The sequence below is a fragment of the Heptranchias perlo genome, chromosome 3 (assembly GCF_035084215.1).
Source record: "Heptranchias perlo isolate sHepPer1 chromosome 3, sHepPer1.hap1, whole genome shotgun sequence".
Lineage (NCBI taxonomy): Eukaryota > Metazoa > Chordata > Chondrichthyes > Hexanchiformes > Hexanchidae > Heptranchias > Heptranchias perlo.
Genome location: NC_090327.1, coordinates 48765454 through 48777796, shown reverse-complemented (window position 1 = coordinate 48777796; position 12343 = coordinate 48765454). Strand labels below are relative to the sequence as shown.

The 12343-nt window shown below is 41.9% G+C and overlaps 1 protein-coding gene across 8 annotated transcripts in view; it reads left to right on the top strand.

The window, feature by feature from the left end:
* Positions 1-12343, top strand: part of LOC137313599 (RNA-binding Raly-like protein) — a 669041-nt gene that overhangs the window by 596749 nt on the left and 59949 nt on the right. For 7 of the 8 annotated variants that reach the window (XM_067979539.1, XM_067979538.1, XM_067979537.1 and 4 more), the window contains 3 exons: positions 2921-3034; positions 9649-9827; positions 10396-10453. In XM_067979539.1, the coding sequence (XP_067835640.1) occupies positions 2921-3034; positions 9649-9827; positions 10396-10434 (332 nt within the window). In that variant the 3' untranslated portion in view covers positions 10435-10453. The remainder of the gene's footprint in view (positions 1-2920; positions 3035-9648; positions 9828-10395; positions 10454-12343) is intronic. The other variant, XM_067979543.1, reaches the window with a different exon arrangement.

The window sequence follows — 12343 nt, the reverse complement described above, 5'->3', positions numbered from 1 at the left end:
TGCATCACCCATCATTTTGGATCAAGCACCCCTGAATCATCGTGGGCGCCTGCTTAAAATGACCATTCATCCAATTAAAATATTTAAATCAGGGTCCTTCGCTTGTTTTAGGACCCTTTCACAAAATTGGCCTGTGCCAGCACCTGATTCACTAATTCTTAAGCCCACCCAGCAAATTGTGGCAAGAACAATTGGGTAGCAGGCTGCAGAAGCACTATTTAAAGGGATCCTCATCTCCATTGAGATAAGTCTTTGGTTAGTTGTTTTAGGCTGCAAATATGCTTATGGGCCTTTTTTGGCTGTTATGGCTGCAGTCGCAGTGTTCCAAAAATTCTCAGAGGAACTTTTTGGAGATGCAGAAGTGTTTCAGTGCTTTATCATGTGTGTTCTGCTGGGACAACCATTGGGGGTGGAGGATGAAGACAGCAGCACCAGCAAGGAGGAATGCACAGAACTGGAGATTGTGCTACATCCTCCATAATTTTGCTGTGCAATGGGACCAACCTTAGAGACACCTGGGAAGGAAGAAGTGTAGGACCAGGAAGATCAGCAGGAAGATCAGGATGTGGCCACCAATCCCACCAGTTGCCAGAGCTATGAGGCACCAAATTATCGAGCACTTAAATAATCCCTCTACTCCCCAATACACCAACAGTTCCTCCTCCCATCTTACCAAAATCCTTATACCTACCACATGAATGCCCTCAAAGTGTACACTTCTTGGATGTTGCACTCACATCACTGTGAAGGATAAGACCAACAATTAAGTTAAGAAAAAGCCAAAAACACCAAGATACTTCATTTCATCATTCCAAAACATTAACATTAGTGCAGTTTGTACTGCAATAAATGCTGCATCTGTGCATTAACATTTGCAAAGTAATTTTGCATTGTTTTCTTTAAATGTACTGAAAATTTATTGCTAGACATGACTAATTGCATCATTGCATTTACCTCTATTAACAAACTTGGCCATTGATCCTATAATAAACTTTACTACACAATAATAGGTACATTTGGCCAAGCCCAGGGGGCTGGGAATGCAGTGTTTACCATGTTTGCAGCTTCATGCCAGGTATGCTGGCTCCTGGCCTTGGTGATATTGATTTGTGCTGGCCTGAAAAAGCCTCTTTCCCTTTGAGCAGTGCATCCACAAATTGAGATGGAGCCTCATCCATGAAATGAGCTTTCCAAGTGCACAAATGAGACATGGTAGTCCCAGAACTGTGGTCCATGCAGCTGGGTTGGCATCAGTGAGTGTCACGAACATTAGTTAAGCAGCTGTTAAGACGCTTGATAAATGTGAAGCCAGAATTATCAGAGGTACGGCAGGATTGGCCACATTTCTAGTGTTAACCTTGCTGCCAAAGCAGTGAAAGATTGCTTGCCACAGAAAACTCGGCAAGTTTCACATGGAAGGACATTAGCGGCAATAAATCTGAAAAATAGGAATGTTAATGCACCTAGAATCAAAAGTGGAAAACATACCTCACTGTCCCTTCTCATTCCCCTCAGATAATTAAATGCTAAAATCTTCTTTGTATTCAGAACAGCACACAGTCATGCAAGCACATTAAACGTGTTATTGTCCTTCAGCTCTAAGGTCATATTGAAACACAACTATAATTACACAATATAAGCATCGCACACGTCCTACATCTACCTGAATATATCAAAGAAAGAAGCATTTTCATCAAATTGCTTCAGGGTTTGACTTAAAGATGTTATTTGAATTTTGTAATCTAAATACTACCAAAATCTAATTGGCCCTTAGTAAGTGCACTTGACATCTGACAATTAGAATTACTGACATACACTTTGTGCTTAATGTTGCCTGTATTAGGTTTTCTTGTTATTGACAATGCTTATAAGTAAGCTTTATACTTCCTTGAACTACAGCAAAGAAAACATTTTAAGAGGCCATTTTGCTTGTATCATCTGAAATATGAAGTGTCTTTTCTCATTTAACTTTTAGGGAAATTATGTTGTATTTAAGATATAAATATATTTAATTTGGTAACAATAGCCATTTGGTAAAAATTAACTCCTTCACATTAAAAATGATAGTGTAATAAAATTACAAGATCAACGAGAATCATTCATTCAGCTGCAATACCCCAATTAACTTTGAAAATGATTTGGGCCTAAGGAGAGATGCCACATTGGACAGAGTAAATATATTTCAGTAGGTTTAGGTCTTTTTAGATGTCAATCCTAATGCAATGATTATATACTGATGTGCTAGTGTACATTGTGCAATAAATTGATAAAATGCCCTGGGCAGAATACCTCGCCACAGGTGCAATTGAGTTCCCATTCTATTAATGGGCAATTGCATGGAGGAAACAGTGTTAGTGTGTTGAATGTAGATAGACCGTATCCTGCGAGTTTCATCCTCCAAAAATGAAGGAAATAAAACCCAAGGCATTTTGTAAATATATTATCAGCTAATACAACATGCTAGGATTTTGCTGTATTCAGCTACTAGAATTGCAATGATTTTGGTTCTGAAATGATGAACAAGTTATTGCTTATTACTATTATTGCCCATGTTTCCAAATGAGCCCACTATTTGCTTGTCTATTTTATGTAAATCAAATAGATTTTTAACAGCTATAATATATTATTTCTGAAAGCCTCATTTGTCATAAAGTACAATATTATTTGCATCTGATAAATTTTAATCAAGTGTAAAATCTGCTTTACATTCCTATAAAATAGGTGAAGAACTAGTGTGATAATAGTACGTAGATTTGTATCACAGGATAAATAGGAAATGCAAATTTCATAAAAACCCAGCAATGATAAGATTTTCTGAACTGTTCTGCCAAATTGAGGAAACAAACTGTAGGAATTGTTGTTTTATTTTAACCAAAGATGAAATTGTATGCATTTGGAATGTACACTTCTCTGTCCCCAGTGAAATCAGATGAGCTGCAGACAATCAAGAAGGAACTGACCCAAATCAAAAACAAAATTGACTTCTTACTGGGAAGACTGGAGAAGATTGAGAAACAACAAAAGGCAGACGCCGGTGGGTAGAAATAAGCACCAGTAACAGACAAGTCATCCTGGGATAAATTAAGCCCGCATAGCGCCATCAGTCACACTGACAGGTCAGGTAGGATACATGGCTCAAAGTGACTTTCATTACATAACAAGCTGTTAAAATTTTATCGTAACTTAATAGTTACTTTAAATCAAACTATGCCAGCAGCTGAAGTTCTAAGCAGAGAAGGCTGTCAGTTTTACTCTAAGTATAATTTGGAATGTTCTGATGATAGGGATGAGAAGAACACAATCATGTTCTGAATTTCAAGTGATCTGAATAGGTGATTCTGGGTAAATTTATGAATATCACAGTTTTTGGATATTTAGTGGTTAGTTACCTTCAAAAAATGACAATATTATGGGCAAAGTGGAAAATAACATGATTGTGTGTATGGTGACACTAGATTCAGCAGTTATGGTGGGAGACAAGGCTGGAACCACAAGAATGGCGGTTTAATCTTGAACGTTCACTTATTGAATGTTTTTTTTCATACATCCCTGGAGGGAGTTTCTCATTAGTCCATTGCAACCATGTACTGGCCATGTGGTTACCAGGTACTAATTCCTGTAGTCTTGGCCCACATCTCACCGTACAGCCAGCCAGATTCCTCCCAGACCTTGCCACTGCCGCCTCATCTTTCTTTAAAGTTGGGAGTGCAGACAGAATAGGCAATAATGGGATGCTGCATTTTTTACACAGAGGAATTGATTACAAAAGCAAGGAAATAATGTTGAATTTGTACGAGATATTGATTAGGCCACAGTTGGAGTATTGTGTGGAATTCTGGACACCCCTTATAGGAAGAATATTAGAACCATAGAAATTAAGATTCATTAGAATGAAGGAATGAGATTATAATTATGAGAAAGGGGTAGAAAAGCTACAGCTTTTTTCATTCAAACACAGGTGAGAAATATAATAAACCTTTTCAAGATTATCTGAGGCAAACAATAACAAGAGAGCATAGACAGGATTATCACTGTGTCAACCTTGGCTCAGTGGTAGCACTCTCGCCTCTGAAGGGAGGGAGGGAGAAGGAGATAGGATGAGGAGATTCACTTGGTGAGTCTATGCATTTGGAATGGTGAGATCAGTATTTTGAATTAGGTTTAAATGCCTTAATTTTTCAATCTCAGCCTTTTCACAAATAAATTTAAATTCTCATCCCAATGTCATAATAATGAGACTTTTTGCAGTACGGAATAGGCTCAGAGCCAGACACTTCCGAGTAATGGACAATATTTTGTGTCCCAGGGGCCATGATTCTTAGGTTTTACTGTTTGGTTTATTTGATAAGGGTGGGCATTTAATGTGTCTAAAAGCATGTGTTTTACAGAAATAAAATTGTTTTAAATTGTTCTTCATCATTTCAGTTTTATACATATTCACACTTCAGAGTAACCAACAACTTTTGGTCCAAGATGTCTTAACCCTGGGGTTCTGATGTTTTTGGAAAGAAAGGTTACATGTAATAAAGGTGCTGTACCATATACCATTCTTCATATTTCGTGAAAGAAAAACATAATTCAGACAAATTCATTTAAGTGCTTTGTAGGGAATATACACGCATGCCATAATAGGTCAATGTTGTTTAATATCTCAAATCTCAGCATTTTTACTTTATTCCCATCTTGTGCCTTGAAAGGATTCAAGTACATCCTATCCTGACAATGGGATTTTAGTCAGTTTTCGGTGAATATATAATTTTGGTGGCAATTCAGTCGTTAATGACTTTGTTACGTTATGAGTAAATAATTGCTGCTATCCAGTCCAACATGAGGCAGATTTTAACTCCGGGCATGGAATAGGCGGGCAGTGGAGGAACACCCAGCCAATCCTGCCAGTGGGAAGTCCAGTCCATTTCGAGAGCTGAGCCTCATTACCATGTTGTCGGCGAACTGCACACCCTGAACGGGCATCTCGCTGCAGCTTGGGACGGTCGGCAGGAAGGTAGGTTGTTGGTGGGGGGGGGTGGTTGACCGATTGCAGAGGTGGGGGAGCCAGGGTCGCAGTGGCCCACAGTTCTCCTGTTTACCCTTGCCCCACAAAACTAATTCTGTACTTACCTTTTGGGGACTTTTCTGCTTCACCTCCTGGTACAACTGGGCGGAGCGTCCACGACGCACACTCCATACAGTCCTTCAAAGTTGCATAGGCATCCTTTGTATGTCATAGGACCCCGATTTTCATATAGTATTGAGGCTCCCACCTGATTCAAGCGGGCACCTGGGCTGCCCAGCGGAAGGTCCCTGGAAATATGGCATTGGACGGGATCCAAGTGGGAAGATCCAGTGATTATAGCACAGCTACTTTAAGGCTACTACCACCCCATTTCCGCCAGGTGAGCCAAAATAAGATTGGCTCTCAGCTATTTTATTGCCACTACTGCCCTGTTAATGCTGGGTGGGCCGAGTTAAAATCGCCCCTATTAAGTAGCCAAAACTGGGACTCTCACAAAGTAACCAATGAATGCATTGGTATGTTGGCTTTGCTCCTTTCCATCTCTTCCACTGAATATCAATGTGTCAAAAGAATTTCCCTGTGCAAACTGTAAAAAATGTTCCCCTTTTGCATTCACAGTTTGGGTTTAAGCATCTTACAAATATCTTAGGACTAAACATTGATTGATCTGTTGTCAACCCTTCAGCAGCAAAATTCATTCATTAATAGATTACAACTAGCGAATAGGGCCTATGGACTGAAGCATATTTATTTCTGATCATTATTTTCTGTCTCTGGCTATTCTCACTGTCAAGACCTTCAAAGATCCCTTGTCATTCAACATGTTTATAGACACTATCAATGTAGGAAGTAGCCTAGCCTCTTCCACTTTTGATAAATGACACTGGAACAGGTCAGGCTACTTCAACAGTGATAATGTCGATAGAAATCCACTGGCTTCTTTTCTGTTATTTATGATTACCTTCTTGGACTAGGAGAATCTTAACTTGCTCAAAAATTAGGTCAGCTTCCGAATTATTGAAACACAAGTTGCAAGACGTTGTTATTAAGCCACCTTTATATGTGGAGTTAGGGTGGGGGTGGGAGTCTTCATTCTTTGCACTTGTACTTCATGGCTCTGGGAGACATTTTGTTCTCCATCTTTTCATTGATCCTTTAGGTATGTCTTTTCGCAGTTTACAGATTCAGTCAATTTGCCTGTCGCTCTACATTGCTAAGATGTTGCATTAGTGACAGCCATTCTTTGACTGGAAGCAGATTGGCATTAAGCAGATGAAATAAAAATGTTTCTTAATCAAAATTCATACAGTTAGGGTGAAGCAGTTAGCTGCTGTCATGATATATAAAAGGGAGGGGGGAGCCCAAGTGAATGTATGCAACTGTGAAAGAAGCCTCTTCCATCAAGCCATTTAGTTTTGGCAATAACCTGTGTAAAGCTGATTGTGCCTATTATCCAAACGTATCAGTGCCTGACATAATTAAAAATATCTGACATTACAGAGTCTACTCTTTTTATTCCGAGAAACATCTTGCATTGTTTATAAATTGGCAAGTGAAAAACTCTTTAGAGGCAGTGATTAGTGTAGTTCAGAAAGGCTTAAAACTGACAGTACAGTGGCAGAGCATACTGGAGAATAAATGTGATGCATTGCACAATGAAGGAATGAAGATTTGGTTTCACCAGTCCACTAAGTTCCCATCTTGAGCATATATCTGTGAGGATGACTTTTATATAACTTACATAACTTAGAATATTATGTCCATTTTTGGGCATCCTACTTTAGGAAGGATTTCAAGGCTGTGTAGAGTTCACTAAAGTGATACCAAGGATGAGAAGCATTAGCTCTAAGTAGAAATTAGAGAAACTTGGGCCTTTTTCAGAAGAACAGAGAAGGTTAAAAGAAGATGTGACAGATGTGTTTAAAGTATGGGCGATTCGATAAAATAATTAGGAAAAACCTTTTCTTCAGGTTGGTGAGTTGGTAACTAGAGGGCATACCCCCTCTGACCTTGTTTGTGTGGGCTAAGCTTCCACACCAAGAAAGGCCCCTTGCAAACTAACAGTGGGGGCCTGCTCCCAGCATATCCAGGGTCTGGCCCATTTCCCGGGCCTTCCGCCAGACTCCTACCTTGGACATTTGGGCCCTCCACTTCAAAGCACACAAGCCAAGAATAATTCAACTTCACAAGACAGAATATCATGCCTGTGAAATTCCCATTTCTGAATAAAATGGTTTCGAACAAAAGTTAGCTAATGTTGAAATATACTTTGGACTGTTTAAATTTGATTCCCAATATTATGTCTGTACCTATGTGAGAATGTTAGGTAAATATGCTGCCTACCTGAAAGCATTGGATCACCACAGAATATTTCACAGTAATTTTTTATAAAACATCCATCTTTATTTCTATTTAATTATTGCCCTGACATTGTAAGATACACAGCACACACATCTGGTAGAATGAGATTAAACTTTAAGCAGTGATAGCCCACGTTATATCAGCAAGGAAATTTGTTCCCTGTAGCCGCCTATAAAACACCGGCTCATTCTTTTTGAAAGTGTTGTATAAATTGATATTTTCTGATGAAGTTCCTATTTCTAGATCCTCCCTTTTCATATATTTAGGGCTTAACAATGTGTGCGTGTATTTTTGTAATTGTTGATGGATTCTTGTCGTAAGTATGGAGGCAAGTTCATGAATAAGGAATAAGCTCAATGATGACTCAGCAGATCATCCTTTTAAATCCCTTGTTTACCCATTAACACATCATGATGTGGAGATGCCGGTGATGGACTGGGGTTGACAATTGTAAACAATTTTACAACACCAAGTTATAGTCCAGCAATTTTATTTTAAATTCACAAGCTTTCGGAGGCTACCTCCTTCCTCAGGTGAGCGATGTGGAAATCGTTCCACATCGTTCACCTGAGGAAGGAGGTAGCCTCCGAAAGCTTGTGAATTTAAAATAAAATTGCTGGACTATAACTTGGTGTTGTAAAATTGTTTACAATCATTAACACATCAGCTTTTGTTGCCCTATCACCAAAGACAGATCACATTTCTGCCATCCAGATCCAGTTTTAGGCTCAGAGGCAAGATGAAGACAGAGAAAGAGCTTAAATACTGTACCATTTGTCAAACTAGCCATGCTTAAACTGCTCCCATTGTATCTGCCAAGCATGTAGCAAACTCCAAGCATCACAATCCCAGGGTCCTACCTGTACAGTAAACTTACCTCCAGAATTACTTTAAATTCTTCACAACAGCAGACGGTAGCACTGAAAAAGGTTCTGATCTCTGAATACGATGTGGAATTTGGCCAGTTAGAAAATAGAACCTTCTCCCACTGGTCCTCAAACTATAATAACCATATCTGCTAGGATTGAAATGCCCATGGCCATGGTATACAGCCCAACTGAATATCTTTAAAGATTTGTTCAGACTTAGCTCCTGCTTTTCCAATTCATCCCATGCAGCTACTTAAGTTTATTCAATTGTAAAATCAGCCTGATGTAGGAGAAATTTTATAAATCTTAATGCACCCCAGTCTATACATTATTCTAAGTCACAACGACAAATATAGAAATATAATAGCATTTGAAATGTTCCAATCTCTGAATCTTCTGTTGTATGCAACAAGCTAAATAATTTTAATTTTACATAAATAATAATTAGGGTGCTCCAATTGCATCTATTTACCATCCAGTGGACTTGAATCATCGATTTGAGGAACCTCCTGCAAGGGCAGCTTTGGACTTGCCTCTACCTTTCTGATTGTTGTCTTTGTTGCTTTTAGTGATTCGTATCATTTACAAAAGTATCTTTGAAGTTATAAAGAGAATCCCAGTCTGGATGGGGTTATTACTATTACTATAATGTCACCAGCAATTGCTCAGTTATGAGGTGGCTGCTCATTGTCACTCATTCCAACTGCACGATGAACATCTACTCAACTAATTTAAATACTCATATCTACTCCATCCATTCAATCAAATTCTCTTAAAATCACCTGTCTGAATTATCTTCATGTTTGCCCCCCAGGAAAAGTACTGAAAAGTTTCTAATTAATATCCCATATTACAGATATCTAACTTTCATTAATGGAAGTACTTTTGGATATATTCTGCAGATTATTTCCATGAAATTATGGAAAATTACTTCAGACATAGTACATAATAATAGGATTGTACAACGAGCCAATGAAAGAGTTAAATATCAGCTTGGTAGTTTTTTTTCCTCAAATGGGGAATAAACTTGATCTTGGAACTTGCTACCACAAGGAGTGGTTGAGACAAATAACATAGATGCATTTAAGGGAAAGCTTGATAATTACATGCAGGAGAAAGGAATAGAAGGAAATGTTGATGGAGTGAGATGAAGTAAGGTGGGAGGAGGCTTGTGTGGACCATTGAAGAGTTGGGCCGAATGGCCTGTTCCAGGGCTGTAAATACTGTGTAATACTACTATGTAATCTTGATTGTTAGTTGTATATCTTTGGTATCAATCAATCTAGATTCAAGATAAATTCCAGCAACATGCCATCTGTGCTTTTACTTCATTATCTATTCCATTGAAACACCTCTGAGAATCTCAGAGGTATAGGAAGTGATGATTCTGCGCCTTTTCCATAGAGTCACAGAAGAAGCAGCTGGAAGAAAATTCAGAGTCTGCACATGAGGAATCCATATCAGAGAATGCAGAAACCTCCACAGAGGAACAAGTGGAAGGGGGTGCTGATGTTGATGCAGATGGGGAAGAGATGACTGATGGGGTCGAAGAAGATTACGACGAGGATGGCAGCAATGAGCTGGTATGATCTGCATGAGTTAACATGCGGTATTATACGCATCTTCTAGCAAGACTGCATAATTAGTTCCTAAATTACTCGATTTAGAATGCCAATGTCAAGTCTCTTAAGGGTTATGCAATAATGTTTTGAAGCAGAGGGGCACGTGATTGTCAGTATGTGAGTGTGGCATCTGTATTATGCTACAAGCTTTGTACGACAATTGTTTTGATGAGGTCAGATACTTAATATCTTATTGGTATTTTTTGAAGGAATCTTTCCATTATCATGGGGAGCTTTCAGGTAGACTAAGTTGCTGGAACAATCAGCAATTTACCCGATAAAAACGACACTGAAATTACTATCTCACTGTCAGCTTTAGTTTTTCCTCTAAGTCAATCCCAACAGCACTGATTGGTTTAAATAATGATGAAAAAAATCAGCAAAAATAATTGTAATTCTTTGTAATGGATTAGAAAAGTAATGTTGATTGATCACTCTTTAAATAAATTGGCCTTCCCTATTGCCTATATCCTTCTCTGATTACTTTGCCTTTTTGTCTAACGAGTTCTGTTTATTCTGTTACTTTCAGAATGAGAATCATGTATCAGACATGGAGGATACACAGTAACTGACTCAAATAGATAAAGGTTGGTTTTCTACCTGATTGCTGTTAAGTGCAAACAAATGTTTTAACAACATTCAAAACCTCAGACTTCAAACCAGGTTAAGTCAAGGTGACTAGTAGTTTTCTATAACAATGAACTCTCAGCTTTTCAATTATTTTACAATGTCATCTTTGTACTGTTATGTTACTAATTCAATCTTTGAAGTATTTAGGATTAGTATGACAGAAATGATAAGCTATACTGAAATGTCTATCGTTGAACGATCCTGATGCTATGGGGGGGGAATTTTAAACCCCGAGGACAGGCGGGACAGTGGGGGGAGGGGGTTAAATTGTAAAAAATGGGAAACCCGACGACAACCTGCTGCTAACATGCATACTTCGGATTTGACTGGGGCGGGTTGTGGGTCGGATGAATAACCTGCCCTCGAGAGGCTGCTTGGTAATTATAATATGCTAATGAGGCTGCATGCCTCAGATTTTGTCAGTCATTTGGATTTAACGGCTATGGGCCGGATTTCCCAGGGTTTGGGAAAACCGGCAGCTAAAGGGAGGCGCGAACAGCTGGATCCAGTGGGTAAGTGCTTATCCAGCACAACTCGTGGGCCAGGAGGAGCAGGAGTGCTTCCCCCCACCCCCTTAATCTACCCTGCTGCAATCTGGTCTCTTCCCCAACAACCCCCCCCTCCCCCCCCCACCCACCGTGATGTGATCTCCTCCCCCCTGCGATCTGAACTCCCCCCGCGCGATCCAATCTCCACCCGCCAGTGCGATCCGAACTCCCCCCGCGATCCAAACTCCCCCTGCGATCCGATCTCCACCCCCCCAGCGCGATCCGAACTCCCCCCGCGATCCAATCTCCACCCCCCCCAGCGCGATCCGATCTCCCCCCACAATCCGATCTCCCCCCACGATCCGAACTCCCCCCGCAATCCAATCTCCACCACCCCCAGCGCGATCCGAACTCCCCCCGCGATCCGAACTCCCCCCGCGATCCGAACTCCCCCCGCGATCCAATCTCCACCCCCCCAGCGCGATCCGAACTCCAGCGCGATCCGAACTCCCCCCACGATCCGATCTCCACCCCCCCAGCGCAATCCAATCTCCCCCCGCGATCCGAACTTCCCCCCGTGATCTAATCTCCCCCCGCGATTGATCTCCTCCCACCCCCGCGATCCGATCTCCTCCCACCTCTCGCGATCCGATCTCTTCCCGCCCCCCCGCGATCCGATTTCTTCCCGCCCCCCCGCGATCCGATCTCCTCCCGCCCCAGCAATCCGATCTCCCCCCTCCCGCCCCCATGATCCGATCGCCTCCCACCCCCCGCGATTCGATCTCCTCCCACCCCACGCGATCAGATCTCCTCCCACCCCCGCAATCCGATCTCCTCCCACCCCACGCGATCCGATCTCCTCCGCCCCGCACAATCCGATCTCCCCTCCCCCGCTATCCAGTCTCCCCCATTCTGCGCAATCCGATCTCTCCTCGCGCAATCCAGTTTGCCCCCCTCGATCCGATCACCCCCCCGCGTTCCGATCACCCCCCCGTGATCCGAACGCCCCCCAGCCCCTCGATCCGATCTCACCCCCGCGATCCAATCTCCTCCTCCTGCGCAATCCGATCTCCTCCCACCCCCTGCAATCCGATCTCCTCCCCCCTGCGTGATCAGATCTCCCCACCACACCCCTGCTATCCAGTCTCCCCCATTCCGTGCAATCCGATCTCCCCCCGTGCAATCCAATCTCCCCCCTCGATCCGATCGCCCCCATCCCCTCGATCCGATCCGATCCCCCCCCCCCCCACCCCCGTGACGTGATCCCCCCGCGAGCTGATCTCCCGCCACCCCCGCGAGCCGATCTCCCGCCACCCCCGCGAGCCGATCTCCCGCCACCCCCGCGAGCCGATCTCCCGC